This window comes from Oncorhynchus nerka, linkage group LG7, assembly GCF_034236695.1.
Source record: "Oncorhynchus nerka isolate Pitt River linkage group LG7, Oner_Uvic_2.0, whole genome shotgun sequence".
NCBI classification, from domain to species: domain Eukaryota; kingdom Metazoa; phylum Chordata; class Actinopteri; order Salmoniformes; family Salmonidae; genus Oncorhynchus; species Oncorhynchus nerka.
The window spans coordinates 80,924,845-80,945,746 of NC_088402.1; the positions used below are offsets into that span (position 1 = coordinate 80,924,845).

Sequence of the window (20,902 nt, forward strand, 5' to 3'; positions counted from 1 at the left end):
AGGATGAGCAGACACGGATTCATTAAGCCAGGTGAAACCAATCCTGGATAGGTGCGCGCTCACGGCTCACTCAAATAGACCCCGCCACAGATCACAGATTAACTGATTTACCATGGCAACTAGAGCCGCGTACTTTTCCCCGTCGGAAGCACAAATCCTCATGGAGGCATACGAGGAGGTAAAAGATATAATTAAGAAGAAAGGCAACACCGCCACAGTGATAAAGCAAAGCGAAAAAGCGTGGCAAAGTATTGCAGACCGCCTGAATGCGTAAGTAGTGCACAATTACACACTCACCGCTCCGCTGAAACATCACAATTACAATTCAAATATTTAATTCACATCTCCAAAAATGCAGTTGTACTGTAATTATGAAACGGTTAAATTTTTAATTAAAATGCACTGCAGATATGAGTGAAATTGTGTAAAGTAACTCCATCACACTGTATAAAGTGTGATATTTTATTTTTGATATTTTTACTGAAAACAAGACAAAAATAAAGTAATTTTTTGCAGTGTGACTCCATTAAATGTGTGTGTGTGTGTGTGTGTGTGTGTGTGTGTGTAGATTAAACATGAACGGGCCAAAACGGACATGGCAGCAGGTCAAAATCAAATACAAGAACATTCTGCAGAATGGTATGGTCCCTGACTAATATTTAACAAAGCACAAGCATATATTGTACCCAGAAGGTGCCTGCTCACACATTGTCTGTACTGTTTTAGCAGTGAAAAAGAATACCCACAGACAAGGCACGGGTGGTGGGTCACCAAAGGCTGACCTTACCCCAGCAGAGGACATGGCCTTGGAGCTAAATAAAGGCAGGCCCGTCTTAGAGGGGATCCCTGGGGGGAAAGAGACGAGCATAGGTTCCTCCCAAGATGCCACCCGCTTCATTCAAGGTATGTCCTTCCATCTCTACATGGGATACAACCACATTCATATTGAATCAATTTTGACTGTCTGACTTTGGTTTACCTATTGCCTTGCAGTGCCTGGCAGCACTGTGTTCCTGTTAGAGCCACCAGCACAAGCACCAGACGATGCTGATCCAGTGAGTACTCCATCAAAGGCATACTGTAGGCCTGGCATGTCTTGTCTACTAGCTTCAATATGAATCCGATTAAATGTGATAGGGTGAAGGCCCCAGTGCAGCAGCAACAGCACATGATGGAGACGATGATGAGGAGGAGACCATCTCTCTGGATTCCAGAAGGCATGAGGTATCATGTTAAGACTGTGAAAGTACTATTTACTCTACAATGGTGAGGAGTCCTCATCAAAATCAAAAAATCTAATTTCTTTTACAGGACCCAGATGCTATACAGTGGGAAAACCAGCCTGGCAACATCCTGCCAAATTCCAGCTGCGCTAATTGTATTGTGTTCACAGAGCTCACAAGCTATCAGAAAGTTGTATGGCAACCACCTCCGGCGCCAAATAGAACTGGCAGACATAGACATTCAGTACAAGAAGAAAAAGATGGAAAATCTTGCACTGGAGTCCGAAATAAAAAAAGAGGACAATTAGGAAACTGGACCTTGAAATAAAAAAACTTGAGAGGGAGGTGAGATATGCCTTCAATGTACACTGTATGCTAACTGTAACACAAATGTATTAATCATTATTTTTCTTTCCTCCCCCCAGCTCCAAGAAGATGACACAGCTCAAAATAAAAATTAGGTATATTCTCGTAAAGTCAAGTGAGCCATGACATATGAGCTCTTATTGTGAGCACACAGGACGGTGGCATCTTTCTGAGGTTTTTTTATTTTCCCAGCAATCAGTACAACCAAGTCATCGTTATAAGGCATCGCCCTCTTTGCCCACCCCCAGCACCAGGTGTGGCCACTAGCCTATATGAAGGCCCAAAATTGTGTGTTCCTTTCTGCTCTGACAATGGCATGCCCATTCGTGCGAGATGTGGTGGATGAAGAAGCACTTGTGCTGAGGAGAGCCTTCAGGCGAGAAAGGGTCTTCAGGGACCGGTTGGACCCACTGGCCTTCCCTGATGACCATCTATATGAAAGATACAGGTTTTCTGCAGATGGCATCAGGTATCTATGCAGACTACTGGGTCCCAGGATTAAGCACCGCACTGCACGGAGCCATGCACTGAGTGTGGAGCAAATGGTTTGTGTGGCCTTGCGCTTTTTTGCTAGTGGAGCCTTCCTGTACTCAGTGGGGGATGCAGAACAGCTGAACAAGGCCACAATTTGCCGCACAATAAGGAGTGTGTGTCTGGCTATCAAAGCATTAGCAGATGTCTTCATCTCCTTCCCTGGCCACAGAAGACTCTGTGACATCAAAGAGGAGTTCTATAGGATTGCAGGTAAGAGGATCTACAAATTACAGGACAACTGTTAACACATAGTAGGATACTCATTACTTTGTGTGACAGGTTTCCCCAATGTCATTGGTGCAGTGGACTGCACACACATAAGGATAAAAGCCCCCTCAGGTGCCCATGAGGCCGATTTTGTGAATAGGAAATCCTTTCACAGCATTAATGTTCAGGTGAACATAACTTTTTGATATTGTCCATTGACGAACACTCTGCATTGCCAGTGATGTGCATTGATTGGTGTAATATTCCTCATCTTATGATTTCAGATGGTCTGCAATGCTGACTGTGTGATCAGCAATGTTGTGGCAAAATGGCCTGGCTCAGTCCATGACTCCAGAATCTTTCGGGCCTCTGAAATCTATCACAAGGTAAGCCACACAACCCCTATTTATAACCATCATGGCTGTGTCAAGAATATCACTGTGTTTATGAGGTAGTAATGATGAGATTTTGTGTTGACAGGTGAATTCTCTGGTGTGTTGCTGGGAGACAGGGGGTATGGCTGCCAGCCTTTTCTCCTGACACCTTTCAAAGACCCCAGGAAGCACAGCAGGCCTACAACCATGCCCATGCCAGGACCAGGGCCAGAGTTGAAATGACCTTTGGCCTCCTGAAGGCACGCTTTCACTGCCTTCACAAATTAAGGGTCAGCCCTGTTAGGGCATGTGATATTACTGTGGCTTGTGCTGTCCTCCACAATGTGGCCTGCCTGAGGAAGGAGAGGGCCCCCAGAGTGCCACCAGCCATGGACTGGGACAATCCGGCAATCTTCCCTGATGACGACAGTGGTCGGCTGCTGAGGGACCAATATGTGTTGAATTATTTTAGTTAGTATGTGTGCTTTCAATTTTGGTTAAATATGTCCTGCGGTGGCAGAGGAATTTGGTTTTTTTGGGTTCGTTTTTTGACGAATTTGGCCTCTTATGATGTTTGTGCGGTATACTGTGTGTAATACAAGGCTGCAGGGAGGCTACTGCATCCATTCATTTGTCTGTTCAGTTGATGTGTATGGATTTGTCCTGCATTTATTTTAGTGTGCAGACATGCAGGGTGTGTTATATACAGACCTTTGAATGTGTATGTATCATTTTGTATAATATGCTTGGGTTCTGTGCTTTCCATCTTGTAGAGTCACTGTGACTTCAGTTTCGAAAGGAGCTGATGGTTTACCTGCTTTGTTTTGTCCTTATTCAATAAAGGAACATAATGTTACACATTGTGTTTTTATATTCATATGGAATGTGTATTTGTTTATATGACAGAGTACTAGGGCCACACTGAAGAAAAAGGATAAAGTCATAAATTTATGAGGCTGGTTCTTTCTGCAGAAAAGCTACATATTGTTTTTACAGTTTTGATACTTATGACAATGTGATACTTAATATTCTGGCACATCAGCATGTCTTTGTTTATGAAACCATACTGAAGTACAATTTCACGAAATGCCCCACATCTTTCATTTTAACAACTGTCCTCCTTTAAAACAACTGGTTACAATATTATGACTTGTGTTTTTTTCCCCTCTGTGGCCCTAATATTCTATCATTTTATATATAGCCTTATAGTCTATGGGAAACTGTAAATTATCTAATGATAGCAACATCTAAAAATCATTTTTTATCCAAAATCATTGAAATTAATGATCACAAACGTTTAAATAACAGTGGGTCTAGTTATATGTGATAACAATGTATAGTGAGCAGTGAAATAACTATTGGTTTCCATTTGTGGTGACTGCTGACTGACATTAGGGATGAGATTAAATAGATCCTGGAATTTAGCCTGGTCTGGAGCAGGCTAGCTCCACAGAATAAATCTCCATGGTAATTTATACCATAACATATCCTCCTGCCCCCTATCCATCTTTAGTGCAACCGGATTACGGATCAATTGAGCCAGGATCACCAAGATATCCTGGCTTAATCCCTTATCCTAGTTTTGTGCAACAGGCCCCTGGTAAAATAGAAGCAATTATGATTGTGTTCGATAAAATAAATATATAGATCCACGAATAACAACGTACTGAACGCAGCCCAGGTAGCGGTACATCTAACCACCACCCATTCTCCCGGATCGCCCGCCCAGTCGCCACCCCCTATGTGTAACGCGCACGGAGGACGGTTGCTTGTTTGTGGAGTTTAAACGAAACAGGGTCCGCGACCGTAGCTTTGTCGTTAGTTTGAGAAGTTTAGGACAAATGTAGTTCGCTTGCCACACTGTTCTAACCAGCGAGAGATGCTTTGTTGTTTTACTGTAGTACCATCCCGTCCCAGCGCGTTTAGCCACGTTTTATCATATTTTAACCCCTGCGTCATGGTTTCGTAGGATGGAAGTAGACGACGTGTCGGTTAGAGAGCAACTTTTCCACAACAAAGTGCGAGAGATTTTTGTAAGTACGCTAATGCTCTTTGTTTATAAACCTCAACACAAAAATCATTTCAGCGAGATATTAATCCGTGGTGCATTTCAGGAAGTGGCTGTATTATGTTCATAAAAGTTTGCATACTGATAGTGATATCGTTTCTTCCTCTACTGAAGTTCTGTGGTTACTGTAGCCTATAACTTATTACAAGGGAATCTCTTTACAGGGGTGTGTGTGTGTGGCTGGTCATTAATGTGGCTGAGACACAGAAGGGTAACCCAAGGAGCCTTTTCTTCCACCTTGGGCCTCCATCCATATGCATTTCTGTATGTTTCTTCTTGTAAAGCCTTGGCTGTAGACTATCATGGTTGTGTGTAATGAGAGCCATGCATAACTTATAGTTGTATAGATTCCATTCAGTATATAAAACATGTACTTTAATGAATAGCTATATGTAATGATTTTACCTGAACTGTTGCCACCTGGTTCCACCACATTGACTTCTTTATGGGATGTTACGCTGGGTTGTGTTCAGTAGGGCACACTGCAGCAAAACGTTTCGCAACATTAAATGTGTATCTGCATTCTATTTGGAGAAGTTTTGGTGCTACGGTACCTCTTTCACTCAGTTTTAAAACGTTTTGTCCTTACTGAATACAACACTGTACGGATGGCACAGAACAGCTCCTGCTGAACTTCAGACCTGATTACTATTGCTTCAACAGGGCACATCGAGATGACCCTTAACCCCGCAACGCACAGCAGTTCTCATGTAGACCTAGCTACAGCAGAGCACGCCTTGTTCCATGAGCCAAAAAGATAACAGCACTGTACTTTAAAGACCACATCTAATCTTGCGTTTTGTAGGCTTATTCTGTGAGTCAGAAATGACGACAACGTTGCAGAACGCCAAGACCCTCATGATGTGAAATTGTATTTCAGTATCTAGACTAGAGAAGTCGACTGATTATGACTTTTCAACGCCGATACTGATTATTGGAGGACCAAAAAAAGCCGATACCGATTAATCTGACCATTTTTTTTTATATACATATATTTGTAATAATGACAATTACAACAATACTGAATGAACACTTATTTGAACTTTTAACTTCAATTTAGTCTCAAATAAATAATGAAACCTGTTCAATTTGTTTTTGCATTATTTAAACCAAAGTGTTGGAGAGGAAAGTAAAAGTTAAATATGTACCATGTAAAAAAGCTAACGTTTAAGTTCCTTGCTCAGAACATGGGAAAACTGGTGGTTCCTTTTAACATGAGTCTTCAGTATTCCCAGGTAAGAAGTTTTAGGTTGTAGTTATTATAGATCTATTTCACTCTACCATTTGTATTTCAAATACCTTTGACTATTGGATGTTCTAATAGGTAATTTAGTATTGCCAGCCTAATCTCGGGAGTTGATAGGCTTGAAGTCATAAACAGAGCAATGCTTGAAGCACAGCGAAGAGCTGCTGGCAAATGCAGGAAAGGGCTGTTTGAATGAATGCTTACGAGTCTGCTGCTGCCTACCACCGCTCAATCAGACTGCTCTATCAAATCATAAACTTAATTATAATGTAATAAACACAGAAATATGAGCCTTAGGTCATTAATATGGTCAAATCCGGAAACTATCATTTTGAAAACAAAATGTTTATTCTTTCGGTGAAATACGGAACCGTTCCATATTTTATCTAACCGGTGGCATTCCTAAGTCTAAATATTGCTATTACATTGCACAACCTTCAATGTTATGTCATAATTATGTACAATTCTGGCAAAGTACGGTCTTTGTTAGGAAGAAATGGTCTTCACACAGTTCGCAACGAGCCAGGCGGCCCAAACTGCTGCATTATACCCTGACTCTGCTTGCACAGAACGCAAGAGAAGTGACACAATTTCCCTAGTTAAAAGAAATTCATGTTAGCCGGCAATATTAACTAAATATGCAGGTTTAAAAATATATTATTGTGTATTGATTTTAAGAAAGGCATTGATGTTTATGGTTGGGTACACATTGGTGCAACGATAGTGCTTTTTTTCGTGAATGCGCTTGTTAAATCACCCGTTTGCGAAGTAGGCTGTGATTCAATGATAAATTATCAGGCACCGCATCAATTATATGCTACGCAGGACAAACTAGATAAACTAGTAATATCATCAACCATGTGTAGTTAACTAGTGATTATGTTAAGATTGTTTTTTATAAGATAAGTTTAATGCTAGCTAGCACCTTACCTTAGCTCCTTGCTGCACTCGCATAACAGACTGCCACGCAGTCTCCTCGTGGAGTGCAATGTAATCTGCCATGATCGGTGTCCAAAAATGCCGATAACCGATTGTTATGAGAACTTGAAATCGGCCCTAATTAATCGGCCATTCTGATTAATCGGTCGACCTCTAATCTAGACATACTCCATATGTTACAGCAGAATATAATGGGTAGAATTATACAAAGATGAGGTGTGTATCATGTATGGTTCACGGCTCATATGGTCTTATGGGTCCTTAAAATTTCATCATGACAACAAAAATATGTTTGATACAAATGTGAAACGCCCCAGCCCCCCCCTGCCCCCTCCCAAAAATAATAATATTTTTTTGAATATGTGAGAATTGCCAGAACAATCTGAGATGCCAAAAACACTTTCGGGCTACGCTGGTGTGGAATCGCCCAGTAGGCTTAATACTAAAAATATGCTTCAATGCCCAAAGCGTATCTTGACATTGTCCCTTTCACCTAGGCCTAATTCTTCTCAAGTACCCCGGGCCTTGCTTAACCTTTTACCTACCATACAGTCCTAAGCTTATTTCTTCACTGTTTGTTCTCTCTCACACACAGCATAATCATTTGACCTCTGGTCATTAAAGGGGATTTAGCCTTAGCTTATCATCATTGACCCTGATACAAGCCCCTCTCATCTTGCTACCTTGAAAATGACTTGGTAGTTGACGTTTCAGTAATCTTGTGACGTCATCCTTCCAAAGTGTATCAGAGACCAGAAGATGTTCTGTCCCACATCAGTATTGATCTGTTATTCAACTTCCTCTCGGTAATGGAAAATATTTGGACTATTATTATAAGGACATGCAGACTTTTCATGTTCCATACCATTTGTTGATTGTTTTTGGCTGTTGCGCATCAATTAGATTTATCCTCTTGTTCCACTTGTAAACTTAGCATTGTACAAACTCTTCAATGTGTTGGCATGAAAGCTGCTTTGAAAGCGAGGTAGCTGCAGCTTTTATTTTTACTCTGCCACTGTCTCCATCTGTACAGAATGGGTTTTACTCTGCCGCTGCCTCCATCTGTACAGAATGGGTTTTTACTCTGCCGCTGTCTCCATCTGTACAGAATGGGTTTTTACTCTGCCGCTGCCTCCATCTGTACAGAATGGGTTTTTACTCTGCCGCTGTTTCCATCTGTACAGAATGGGTTTTTACTCTGCCGCTGTCTCCATCTGTACAGAATGGGTTTTTATTCTGCCGCTGTCTCCATCTGTACAGAATGGGTTTTTACTCTGACGCTGTCTCCATCTGTACAGAATGGGTTTTTACTCTGCTGCTGCCTCCATCTGTACAATGTTGCGCCCACTTTCTCCACCGCCTTCAATACAAAAGCCCATCATTTGGCTGTTAAACCCAAATTAAACCCTCTTGAAACTCCAGCTCCTTGTTCTCAAATGCCTGGCCAACTGGGCAGTGCCTTCAACACAAGCTCAGGCAGGCAGAGACCTTGGCCGTTAGACACACTCTAAACTCTAGCTCCTTGGCCTATTCTCAACAACCAGGTTCATGTTGGGGCAGGAAGTGAGCAGTAGAACACAATGCATGAAAGGGTTTATTCATTTTAAGTTTGCCCAACTGTCCACCACCACCTTCCACCACAGAAGCCCAGCCTCCGGCCGTTAAAACCCCTTCTAAGCCCAGCTCCTTGTTTAGAACTGCTTGGACAGAAAGCCCAGCCTCCGGCCGTTAAAACCCCTTCTAAGCCCAGCTCCTTGTTTAGAACTGCCTGGACAGTTAAAACCCCTTCTAAGCCCAGCCTCCTGCCGACAGAAAAACCCCTTCTAAGCCCAGCTCCTTGTTTAGAACTGCCTGGACAGAAAGCCCAGCCTCCGACCGTTAAAACCCCTTCTAAGCCCAGCTCCTTGTTTAGAACTGCCTGGACAGAAAGCCCAGCCTCCGGCCGTTAAAACCCCTTCTAAGCCCAGCTCCTTGTTTAGAACTGCCTGGACAGAAAGCCCAGCCTCCGACCGTTAAAACCCCTTCTAAGCCCAGCTCCTTGTTTAGAACTGCCTGGACAGAAAGCCCAGCCTCCGGCCGTTAAAACCCCTTCTAAGCCCAGCTCCTTGTTTAGAACTGCCTGGACAGAAAGCCCAGCCTCCGACCGTTAAAACCCCTTCTAAGCCCAGCTCCTTGTTTAGAACTGCCTGGACAGAAAGCCCAGCCTCCGACCGTTAAAACGCCTTCTAAGCCCAGCTCCTTGTTTAGAACTGCCTGGACAGAAAGCCCAGCCTCCGACCGTTAAAACCCCTTCTAAGCCCAGCTCCTTGTTTAGAACTGCCTGGACAGAAAGCCCAGCCTCCGGCCGTTAAAACCCCTTCTAAGCCCAGCTCCTTGTTTAGAACTGCTTGGACAGAAAGCCCAGCCTCCGAACGTTAAAACCCCTTCTAAGCCCAGCTCCTTGTTTAGAACTGCCTGGACAGAAAGCCCAGCCTCCGGCCGTTAAAACCCCTTCTAAGCCCAGCTCCTTGTTTAGAACTGCCTGGCCCAGCTCCAGAAACAGCCCAGCCTCCGGCCGTTAAAACCCCTTCTAAGCCCAGCTCCTTGTTTAGAACTGCCTGGACAGAAAGCCCAGCCTCCGGCCGTTAAAACCCCTTCTAAGCCCAGCTCCTTGTTTAGAACTGCCTGGACAGAAAGCCCAGCCTCCGGCCGTTAAAACCCCTTCTAAGCCCAGCTCCTTGTTTAGAACTGCCTGGACAGAAAGCCCAGCCTCCGACCGTTAAAACCCCTAAGCCCAGGCCGAACTGCCTGAAAACCCCTTCTAAGCCCAGCTCCTTGTTTAGAACTGCCTGGACAGAAAGCCCAGCCTCCGCCCAGCTCCGTTGACAGAAAACCCCTTCTAAGCCCAGCTCCTTGTTTAGAACTGCCTGGACAGAAAGCCCAGCCTCCGGCCGTTAAAACCCCTTCTAAGCCCAGCTCCTTGTTTAGAACTGCCTGGACAGAAAGCCCAGCCTCCGGCCGTTAAAACCCCTTCTAAGCCCAGCTCCTTGTTTAGAACTGCCTGGACAGAAAGCCCAGCCTCCGGCCGTTAAAACCCCTTCTAAGCCCAGCTCCTTGTTTAGAACTGCCTGGACAGAAAGCCCAGCCTCCGGCCGTTAAAACCCCTTCTAAGCCCAGCTCCTTGTTTAGAACTGCCTGGACAGAAAGCCCAGCCTCCGGCCGTTAAAACCCCTTCTAAGCCCAGCTCCTTGTTTAGAAACTGCCTGGCCCAGCTCCTTGTTTAGAACTGCCTGGACAAGCCCAGCCTCCGGCCGTTAAAACCCCTTCTAAGCCCAGCTCAGCTCCTTGTTTAGAACTGCCTGGACAGAAAGCCCAGCCTCCGACCGTTAAAACCCCTTCTAAGCCCAGCTCCTTGTTTAGAACTGCCTGGACAGAAAGCCCAGCCTCCGGCCGTTAAAACCCCTTCTAAGCCCAGCTCCTTGTTTAGAACTGCCTGGACAGAAAGCCCAGCCTCCGACTGTTAAAATGCCTTCTAAGCCCAGCTCCTTGTTTAGAACTGCCTGGACAGAAAGCCCAGCCTCCGGCCGTTAAAACCCCTTCTAAGCCCAGCTCCTTGTTTAGAACTGCTTGGACAGAAAGCCCAGCCTCCGGCCGAACTTAAAACCCCTTCTAAGCCCAGCTCCTTGTTTAGAACTGCTTGGACAGAAAGCCCAGCCTCCGGCCGTTAAAACCCCTTCTAAGCCCAGCTCCTTGTTTAGAACTGCTTGGACAGAAAGCCCAGCCTCCGGCCGTTAAAACCCCTTCTAAGCCCAGCTCCTTGTTTAGAACTGCTTGGACAGAAAGCCCAGCCTCCGGCCGTTAAAACCCCTTCTAAGCCCAGCTCCTTGTTTAGAACTGCTTGGACAGAAAGCCCAGCCTCCGGCCGTTAAAACCCCTTCTAAGCCCAGCTCCTTGTTTAGAACTGCTTGGACAGAAAGCCCAGCCTCCGGCCGTTAAAACCCCTTCTAAGCCCAGCTCCTTGTTTAGAACTGCTTGGACAGAAAGCCCAGCCTCCGACCTTTAAAACCCCTTCTAAGCCCAGCTCCTTGTTTAGAACTGCCTGGACAGAAAGTTGCCTTCCTCCAGGTAGAACTCAACATGTGTTTTTCACCTACAACTGCTGACTGGTCTCTCAGTCTGTTGGCTAGGTCTTTCACCCCCTTGTGATCCCCCTCCTACCTACCGGTACTTTCTCTTTGTGGGATATAGCAGGCTTATTGCGAACACAGCACATTGAAAGATTTCCTCCACAGTTTGTTGGCTAATTTTGATGCTGAGCATTTGTAGCGTCATTGTTTTGTTGCGACATGCATTTGACATTTTGCGGTACCAGGCTAGCTATACGTCACGATTGGTAAGAATTTCTCAACAAACCTACAAAACCATAGGCTACTTGGCGTATGCGTAATGTAAGGAACAGTGAATGGGAATGATTGTCACCAGTCATGTCTGTAGAGAAGGCATTGTTTTGTGTTTCATTCAGTTCATGTTGGGGAAAACAAAACATTGTAGACAGTCTCAGATACCTGTCCTTGTTAGCTGGAATCTATTGTCCAAGTGCTAAATTGTCACTGTTGGGGACATCAGCCCAACCAGGCTATAGTGTTGGATCTATTCTCACTGCCTCACTGAGAAACAATCCTGCAATGGCAGCGATTTTTAGGAACTTCACTGTGGTTAGGGCCCAGTTGTTAATATGGGTGATACAACAACTGGTTTTCCCCAAATCTCATTGTTGCCATCCTAGAAAGAGGGACAGGGAGATGGCCTGTCCCACCCATGGATTGGAGGAGGAGGAACCCCACTTTGTCACTACCATATGTCCTCCTCTTCCGTTGTTCAATGTACTTTGTATGTCAGAGGAATGTAGTGTCTAGGCATTGACATGAAGGTGGGTGCGTGTGCAGATGCGTTTCCCTCTCCTTAAATGTTATTCTACAGTGAAGAATAGAACAAGAAGTTGTGGACCTTCTACTGCAGTGAAATAATGCCCTAGAAACGTGATCATATGTATTGAACAAATAGCCCTACAATTGAATAAGAGGAATTCTATCATATTTCATTGGATTGACTGTCAAAGGTACCATTTTATTTATTTCACAAGGACAAGATGTGCTTGGGTAAGCATTATTCAATCTACAGGAAACAGTCTTTTTCCAGGCAGTGGTAGCCAATGTGTCACATTTCTGCCACTCTCTCAGGATGGGGTAACTTTCTTTCTCAACTATTGTTTTCTGCAGTTAATGTCACCTCAGGGTGAACTCCTGAATCCTGCCACCATCGCCTCTCTTCCTCTGGGCTGGGGAGAGGATGTTTGTCTAGGCCTTACATGTTGTGTTTTATGTGTGTCCTTGGTTGTCTCTCTGAATAGTCCCAGTTAACTCAGCATTTCCTCCAACACCAATGGTGAAACATATTAATCTCTCACCACATCCTGTGATTTTAGAGTTGAAGCTCTGTGAGTATAGTTGTGAACAGTTGACCACTGATTTAGTTTCAAGAGGCACATTCTCAGATTTTTACCCCAGACGACCAGGCCCGGCAGACAGCTATTAGACTGTATCCGATTAAATGGGATTAATCAATGTTCAGTTGGTCAAGGAGTCCGTTCTCTTACAGAAGACAATATCCCTAGATTCATTGAGGCTGGCTGTATATTGACCCAAATAGGGGTTTAAGGTCTGTCTAGTTGCACACTTCCTTCCCGTCCTAACCTGATCCCAGTCCCCCACTCTCACCCTGTTTCTCCTGCTCTCTTCATCTGGCTAAACTGGTATATCTAATCTGCAGACTCCATCTGTTTCTCTTGGCCTAATGGCCTTGTCTTGCATGTCTCTGTCACCATGTCACTATACAGGCTGGGTCATTTCAAAACCCACCGCACCATTGACAGTGGATAGTAATGCATTGTGATGGAAGAAACAAATCCTAGCTTATTGTGACCTGAAACGGTTTACTTCAAAACATTGACTGGGTGAGGCTTCCTAAGTCCAACCCACTCATCTTGACTAGATAGCTAGTTGCACAACTGTGCCAGTCAGAAAGGAGAACAACCAGACTATCTATCCTCCTCTGTTATCTAGCCCCCTGTTATCCTGTCCAGCCAGCTATATCCTGTCTACCCTCCTCTGTTATCTAGCCCCCTGTTATCCTGTCCAGCCAGCTATATCCTGTCTATCCTCCTCTGTTATCTAGCCCCCTGTTATCCTGTCCAGCCAGCTATATCCTGTCTATCCTCCTCTGTTATCTAGCCCCCTGTTATCCTGTCCAGCCAGCTATATACTGTCTATCCTCCTCTGTTATCTAGCCCCCTGTTATCCTGTCCAGCCAGCTATATCCTGTCTACCCTCCTCTGTTATCTAGCCCCCTGTTATCCTGTCCAGCCAGCTATATCCTGTCTATCCTCCTCTGTTATCTAGCCCCCTGTTATCCTGTCCAGCCAGCTATATCCTGTCTATCCTCCTCTGTTATCTAGCCCCCTGTCTATATCCTGTCTAGCCTCCTGTTATCCTGTCTAGCCTCCTGTTATCCTGTCTATCCTCCTGTTATCCTGTCTAGCCTCCTGTTATCCTGTCTAGCCTCCTGTTATCCTGTCTATCCTCCTGTTATCCTGTCTATCCTCCTGTTATCCTGTCTATCCTCCTGTTATCCTGTCTAGCCTCCTGTTATCCTGTCTAGCCTCCTGTTATCCTGTCTATCCTCCTGTTATCCTGTCTAGCCTCCTGTTATCCTGTCTAGCCTCCTGTTATCCTGTCTAGCCTCCTGTTCTCTAAATTCCAGGGTTATTACTGTTGTGATTTTCTTTAGTTTTTCTTATTAGTTAAGATTTCTATTTGAAATTCAGTTTCAGTTTTTTAGATCAGATTGACTATATAATTTTTTTTTTAAAGTTAAGTTTGCTAAAAAAAAAGATACTACTTCCGTTTTTATATTTATTTTTAGGGGATGAAGTAGCCTATGCTTGGGAGGCTAGGAGCCATGTATGTGTTTGTATACGTTCTGGGATGTCACTTCTTGCCATTGTAGAGCAGTATTGCATAAAGTGATGGGTCAGGTTATAGATTAGGTGTGAAGGTAGACTCAGCGAGGTGATGTAGATGTAAACAATAGTAGTGGGTCGATTTCCGCAGCAACCAGGAGTGTTTATGCGTGAGGCTAAACTTCTCTGCTGTTTTGGTCCTGTAGCTACAGCTACCACTTGTAGCACAGCGCAGTGACTGTGTGAGAGAGGTATTGCATGGCGCTCATGTCTATATCTGCTGTGCTGCTGGTGGAAATATCATCTTTCTGAGTCTGACTTGATCATTTAACGGTAATCTCCATGTGACCTGTCAGAAGCATGAAAATCCCATTCGAAAAAAAAAGCTTGAAAACCCCATTTGATTTTTGTCCTAAATTTAGCATAAAGACACTTAACATAATTTGTGATGGATTTTAGTTAGTTTTTGAGTCAAAGATAATAGTTTGTATTTTAGTTTACTACATTTTTTTTTCATTTAGTTGTAATTTTATTTTCAGTTTACTATAATAACCTTGGTACTAAAGTATATCTGCACACTCAAGGACCCCCAACCTTGTCAAGCTTCTTCGATAATCACTTTCACAGCAATTCATGTCAGCCATGAGTACAGCTCCTAGTGATGATGACCAACATAACAGGGTCCTGTGTGGATCAGTTGGTAGAGCATGGCGCTTGTAATGCCAGGGTTGTGGGTTCGATTCCCACTGGGGGCCAGTATGGAAAAGTATACACTTTGGATAAGAGCGTAGACCTGCTAAATGACTCCAATGTAAATAAAGATGATAATCAACTGTCAGAGAGAGAGTCTGAGTTTAAACCAAACGACCTAGGTGACTTGATCTGTTGTATGTGCTGATCTGAAGATATTATCTCAACATTTACCTGTATTTATTTAGACTTTTTTTTTAGAATTGATTTATTTCACCTTTATTTAACCAGGTAGGCAAGTTGAGAACAAGTTCTCATTTACAATTGCGACCTGGCCAAGATAAAGCAAAGCAGTTCGACAGATACAACGACACAGAGTTACACATGGAGTAAAACAAACATACAGTCAATAATACAGTAGAAACAAGTCTATATACAATGTGAACAGGTGAGATAAGGCAAATAAAGGCCATGGTGGCAAAGTAAATACAATATAGCAAGTAAAACACTGGAATGGTTGATTTTCAGTGGAAGAATGTACAAAGTAGAGATGAAAATAATGGGGAATGGCTCCTAGACTGAGGCTGGGATTATTGAACTGAGCTGCATATTTTCCAAGAAAACAAAAGATGTCTTTCAAGTAAAATCCTGGTGATATGCAATGATCTGTATTAGCCTAATCTTTTGGTCTTTTGTTTATTTCCTCTGTCAAGATCTGTGTTCTCCTCTTCACCTGCCTCTACATACTGTCCTACCTCATCCTCACCCATTTCAAGAAGAATGCAGACTATATCACCACTGGTGAGTATGGAAGTCTGCTTGCCTGGCTGAAATGACTTGAGGGATTATGTTAAACGCATCCATCCATCAAACTAAATTAACAGTCCGTTAGAGGAAATGGAAGCTGTTGAAAAACCTCTAGATGACATTTTCTTTCTGGAATGTTCTTGTGGTGTTATGTTTATGGAGACCACACCTTCCCTTGTGTGCACTGCAGAAACCTATTGTTCAGACCTCTTAGACTGTATTTTACACAAGCAGTCAGATTCTGATTATTGGAATTGATCTTCTGACCAATCAGACTAGCTCTGAAAAATATCTGATGTAATTGGTCAAAAGACAAATTAGATGGAAAAAACTATTAGAATTGGGCTGCCTGTGTAAACCGCCTTGGATGTAGATTTAGTGAAATCAGTTCATTGGTTTCTTTGAGTTAGTCTATTGTAAGTGTTGGGCTGCTAGAATACTGTACATGGTCTTGCTCTAGGAAGGCAGTACCAGTTAAAAAAATGATGGAAGTATGTATGGAAGTTGTTTACCCCCCCCCCCCCCCCCAAAAGGGAGCATTAAATATGTGTAGAATGTATTTTATACGTTTCCTGATCCTTCTTATATCTCTCAGATATAGGACAGACACTTCAAAACAAACTTCAACATAGTTCCCTCAAAATGTATGTTATTCAATGCATTTCTATGGGCTAATGGCAGTAAGGTCAGATCAATGTTCCAGTAAATATTTTTTGACAAAACAAATTGTCTCCCTATATTAAAAAGATGGAGAACAAGCTATGAACAAAAAATACTGATGTTTTGGTACAGCCAACTAGCACAAAAACAATATTGTGATATTGTCAAAATAATACAATACATTGTCAAAACTAATATCTCTGGGCCTCCTGAGTGGTGCAGCAGTCTAAGGCACTGCATTGCATGCAGTGAAAGAGGTGTTACTCTAGCACTGCACGCTGACCGGGTCGCCAGGTGTACGGTGTTTCCTCCGACACATTGGTGAGGCTGACTTCTGGGTTAAGTGAGCAGTGTGTCAAGAAGCAGTGTGGCTTGACGGGGACGTGTTTCGGAGGACGCATGGCTCTTGACTTCGCCTCTCCTGAGTTCGCACGGGAGTTGCAGCGATGGGACCAGACTGTAACTACCAATTGGATATCACGAAACTGGAGTAAAAGAAGTAATATCTCAACATTTAACTGTACAAACCCCCCATCACTAATTGAATGTGTGTTTTGCATGTTTCCCTATCAACCTGTACATGTGGAGGGGTAGCAGCTATCTATCTGGGCCTATAGGGGCCTTGGCCAGAACACACAGGGCCCTACACTGCTGCAGGAGGTTGTTATGGAAACAACTCAGGCTTGTGGGTCAGCTGGGTGAGGGGTGGGACGAATGTTCCTTTTAAGATAAACACGTACCCTGTCCTTTCCAAGTATGACCATTTTATAATTGAATGTGCGTTATGTTGCTCTCAAGTGAACACAAAGTGTGGATGTGCAAATGCAATTGGTTATGTGGCTTTATGTAATCACTCCAATAAGGTGTGGTTAAAAAAACAGCTGTAGCACCTCCTACGTCTGGCCTGTATCTGTATCCTTCTGGCAGAGGTTTGGTAGTGGGCCAGCCCACAGCCTACTCAGCCAGTGTGCTTATTGGGTTTTGGAAAGGTGGACAGCTGAACCTGCTCTGCATTAGCAATACAGTGTTTTTGAATGCAATGAATGTCCTCAGCAGTCAGTCAACACCACCAGCAGAACGTTTGTGCCTCACAGCTTTAATTGAATAGTGGGGTGTTGATGGTCTGAATCAATTGAGATGCTACTAACTGGTTTGTCTTGCACTCAGACCGTGTTTTTTCAAACTCTTCTGTTCCTCTTCTTGACTCATACAGGCATACCAGAGATGTTTGTCCTTTGGACCTCTTGATCACGGTGTACTCTGCATATCTCTGTTGTTGAGGCCAACTCCTTATTTCCCCTCCATCCATTTAGATCTGTGTCTTACCGTTTTATTGCTCTGTTTTTAGAATCTTCCTCTCCTTTACCTCTTCCTCACCTCTACCTCTCTTTACCTCTGCCTCGCCTCTACCTCTCTTTACCTCTGCCTCGCCTCTACCTTTCTTTACCTCTGCCTCACCTCTACCTCTCTTTACCTCTGCCTCGCCTCTACCTCTCTTTACCTCTGCCTCGCCTCTACCTCTCTTTACCTCTGCCTCGCCTCTACCTCTCTTTACCTCTGCCTCGCCTCTACCTCTCTTTACCTCTGCCTCGCCTCTACCTTTCTTTACCTCTGCCTCACCTCTACCTCTCTTTACCTCTGCCTCGCCTCTACCTCTCTTTACCTCTTCCTCGCCTCTACCTCTCTTCCTACCTCTTCCTCGCCTCTACCTCTCTTTACCTCTGCCTCGCCTCTACCTTTCTTTACCTCTGCCTCGCCTCTACCTCTCTTTACCTCTGCCTCGCCTCTACCTCTCTTTACCTCTGCCTCGCCTCTACCTCTCTTTACCTCTTCCTCGCCTCTACCTCTCTTTACCTCTTCCTCGCCTCTACCTCTCTTTACCTCGTCCTCGCCTCTACCTCTCTTTACCTCTTCCTCGCCTCTACCTCTCTTTACCTCGTCCTCGCCTCTACCTCTCTTTACCTCTTCCTCTCCTCTACCTCTCTTTACCTCTGCCTCGCCTCTACCTTTCTTTACCTCTGCCTCGCCTCTACCTTTCTTTACCTCTGCCTCGCCTCTACCTCTCTTTACCTCTGCCTCGCCTCTACCTCTCTTTACCTCTGCCTCGCCTCTACCTTTCTTTACCTCTGCCTCGCCTCTACCTCTCTTTACCTCTGCCTCGCCTCTACCTTTCTTTACCTCTGCCTCGCCTCTACCTTTCTTTACCTCTGCCTCGCCTCTACCTCTCTTTACCTCTGCCTCGCCTCTACCTTTCTTTACCTCTTCCTCGCCTCTACCTCTCTTTACCTCGTCCTCGCCTCTCTTTACTTCTTCCTCTCCTCTACCTCCAGGCTCCATCAACATTCCTACCATTTCACTTCTCTTATCTGTCTAGTTGTTTGGTTTGGAGCCGTCTGTTTTCAAGGTTTCCTTCAGTTGCCAAGATGCTCATGTTCCTTTAGTCAGTACTAGGTTGCCTTACTAGCATGTTGGTATAAATGTATTACTCACTCATATGTTTTTCGCCATTTTTCAGATGACATTGAAGATGCGACCGTCAACAAAATTGCGTAAGTAAAGAGCGTAAGGCTGAACAAACTGACAGCAGTCTGGTAGCAGTCTGCAGCACGTTGACTCAGTCACTCACTGTGTCAGTGTGAGCAGAGTGGTTGAGCTAGTATCTGAGTCAATGTGACCAAATGGAATGACACCACCACTTGGCTGTAGTTGTATCAGTCTGCCCGGTGGAACTGTTAATGTCCTTCCTACCCTTTGTCATACCAGTTGGCACTATACTGTCCCCTTCTCACAGAGCAGCTACAGGAAACACACACTATACTGTCCCCTTCTCACAGAGCAGCTACAGGAAACACACACTATACTGTCCCCTTCTCACAGAGCAGCTACAGGAAACACACACTATACTGTCCCCTTCTCACAGAGCAGCTACAGGAAACACACACTATACTGTCCCCTTCTCACAGAGCAGCTACAGGAAACACACCCTATACTGTCCCCTTCTCACAGAGCAGCTACAGGAAACACACACTATACTGTCCCCTTCTCACAGAGCAGCTACAGGAAACACACACTCCAAAATGCTTTATTGTCCATTTCCATGAAAATGAATTTCTACACTGTTCCAAACTCTCTCCCCCTCCAGGCTGTGGCTGTGTACATTCACCCTCTCTGTGGCGGTGTGTGCTGTGCTGCTCCTCCCCATCTCCATCCTGTCCAATGAGGTGCTGCTCACCTTCCCTCACAGCTACTACATGCAGTGGCTCAATGGATCACTCATCCACGGTACTGTACCTTGTCTATATTACAACCAACACAGCATTTCATGTCTACGCCACAACAACGCACTCAATCTGTACTTCTATAGTCTTCTGTTTTAAACCATATTTAAATCCTAAGTATCGATAGTCAGTGAGCTTGAAATCAATATGAACCGTGCTTGACGTTGTAAATGGTTAAATAGGACAAAACACACATCACGACAAGAGACAACACAACACTACATAAAGGGAGACCTAAGGCAGCAACACATGACAACACATCATGGTAGCAGCACGAAACATGGAACTAACATTATTGGGCACAGACAACAGCACGAAGAGCAAGAAGGTGGAGACAACAATACATCACACAAAGCAGCCACAACTGTTGCCTTTGGTTTTATGGCAAATATAGTGTGGTGTTTGGAAAAGGTGAGTCATGTTATCCTTTCACAGTAATTAAACAACCAGCAGAAGTGGGCCCCATATGTTAGTTGTTGGTGTGAATAACAAGGAGCACTGTCAACTCCAACTCTACGTCACTGAACCCTGTAGCTTATTGCCATGGATCCCTACAGATGTTAGTGGACTTGACTGTATGCCCCCCAATAGTTTTACCCTATCCAGCCAGGCTGCGCCTCCTTGTGGCGGACTGTGGTACTGTTAACAGTCAAACGTACTTCACCTTTGGGCCTGTTGTTAATATTGGCTAATAGATTGTTAAATCTATTTTATGGTGTTTCATAGCGTTCTAATCTGTCATGTTTTGACCATATCTCTTCTCTTTCTCTCCATCAGGCTTATGGAACCTAGTGTTCCTGTTCTCCAACCTGTCCCTGGTCTTCCTCATGCCCTTCGCCTACTTCTTCACTGAGTCGGAGGGCTTCGTGGGCTGTAAGAAGGGGGTGATGGCGCGGGTGTATGAGACGGCGGTGGTGCTGCTGCTGCTCACTCTGCTGGTGCTGGGCATGTTGTGGGTGGGTGTTGCCCTGCTGAACAACACGGCCAGGGAGAGCCTCTACGGTCCGTTGATCTTTGACTTTGCTATTCATATAAGCCATTTTGCTACTGTTCGCAATGGGTATTTTGAAGAATTGAATTGGAGTCCTTTATTTTTGAGAATCATATATGAAAATCCTTTCTCTGGTGACTTTTTGATATCCCATCTCAGACGTGTGGGAGTGTTACCTGCCCTACCTCTACTCTGCCATCTCTCTGTTTGGAGTGCTCCTGCTCCTGTGTAAGTAGCGGACTAACTTGTGATCAGTTGGTCACGGTCAGATATTTTTTTGTATTACATTTGAGTAATTTAGCAGACACACTTATCCATAGCGACTTACAGGAGCGATTAGGGTTAAGTGCCTTGCTCAAGGGCACATCGACAGATTTGTTTGACTTAGTTGGCTCTGGGATACGAACCAGCGACTGTTCAGTTACTGGCCCAACGCTCTTAACCGCTAGACTATCTGCCACCCTACCACTTCCTGTCTCCCTGCAGTGTGCACTCCCTTCGGGCTGTCCCGCATGTTCAGTG

General features: G+C 44.4%; 2 protein-coding genes and 1 long non-coding RNA gene across 6 annotated transcripts in view; all 3 read left to right on the plus strand.

Annotated features, from left to right (window-relative positions):
• The first annotated feature begins 507 nt into the window (after positions 1-507).
• Positions 508-1,824, plus strand: LOC135572583 (uncharacterized). Of its 2 annotated transcripts, XR_010464426.1 has the most exons (7): positions 508-639; positions 727-903; positions 994-1,055; positions 1,138-1,224; positions 1,312-1,568; positions 1,649-1,684; positions 1,782-1,824. It is a non-coding gene; the product is annotated as an uncharacterized LOC135572583 (long non-coding RNA). The 2 variants fall into 2 exon arrangements; XR_010464425.1 differs by lacking the exon at positions 1,782-1,824 and having other exon boundaries at positions 1,649-1,773.
• A 12-nt stretch (positions 1,825-1,836) lies between these two features.
• Positions 1,837-3,577, plus strand: LOC135572581 (putative nuclease HARBI1). Of its 2 annotated transcripts, XM_065020866.1 has the most exons (4): positions 1,837-2,333; positions 2,403-2,518; positions 2,615-2,716; positions 2,811-3,577. In XM_065020866.1, the coding sequence occupies exons 1-4, from the start codon at positions 1,862-1,864 to the stop codon at positions 2,868-2,870; spliced, it is 750 nt and encodes a 249-aa protein (XP_064876938.1). In that variant the 5' UTR covers positions 1,837-1,861; the 3' UTR covers positions 2,871-3,577. The 2 variants fall into 2 exon arrangements, 1 of the variants encoding a protein (XP_064876938.1); XR_010464424.1 differs by lacking the exon at positions 2,403-2,518 and having other exon boundaries at positions 1,842-2,333; positions 2,811-3,556.
• Positions 3,578-4,418: 841 nt separating this feature from the next.
• LOC115132492 (limb region 1 homolog-like protein) overlaps positions 4,419-20,902 on the plus strand; it is a 30,334-nt gene continuing 13,850 nt past the window's right edge. Inside the window, exons 1-7 of one of the 2 annotated variants that reach the window (XM_029665187.1) lie at positions 4,419-4,737; positions 15,358-15,445; positions 18,627-18,660; positions 19,254-19,393; positions 20,167-20,391; positions 20,540-20,608; positions 20,867-20,902. The exon at positions 20,867-20,902 is cut by the window's right edge and continues 29 nt beyond it. In XM_029665187.1, the coding sequence (XP_029521047.1) occupies positions 4,675-4,737; positions 15,358-15,445; positions 18,627-18,660; positions 19,254-19,393; positions 20,167-20,391; positions 20,540-20,608; positions 20,867-20,902 (655 nt within the window). In that variant the 5' untranslated portion in view covers positions 4,419-4,674. The remainder of the gene's footprint in view (positions 4,738-15,357; positions 15,446-18,626; positions 18,661-19,253; positions 19,394-20,166; positions 20,392-20,539; positions 20,609-20,866) is intronic. The other variant, XM_029665186.2, reaches the window with a different exon arrangement.

Coding starts and splice junctions, on each gene's coding strand:
- LOC135572581 (XM_065020866.1), top strand. CDS start 1,862: ATGAAGGCCCAAAATTGTGTGTTCCTTTCTGCTCTGACAATGGCATGC. Junction 2,334..2,402: donor GGAGTTCTATAGGATTGCAG/GTAAGAGGATCT, acceptor TTTGTGTGACAG/GTTTCCCCAATGTCATTGGT. Junction 2,717..2,810: donor CCTCTGAAATCTATCACAAG/GTAAGCCACACA, acceptor TTGTGTTGACAG/GTGAATTCTCTGGTGTGTTG.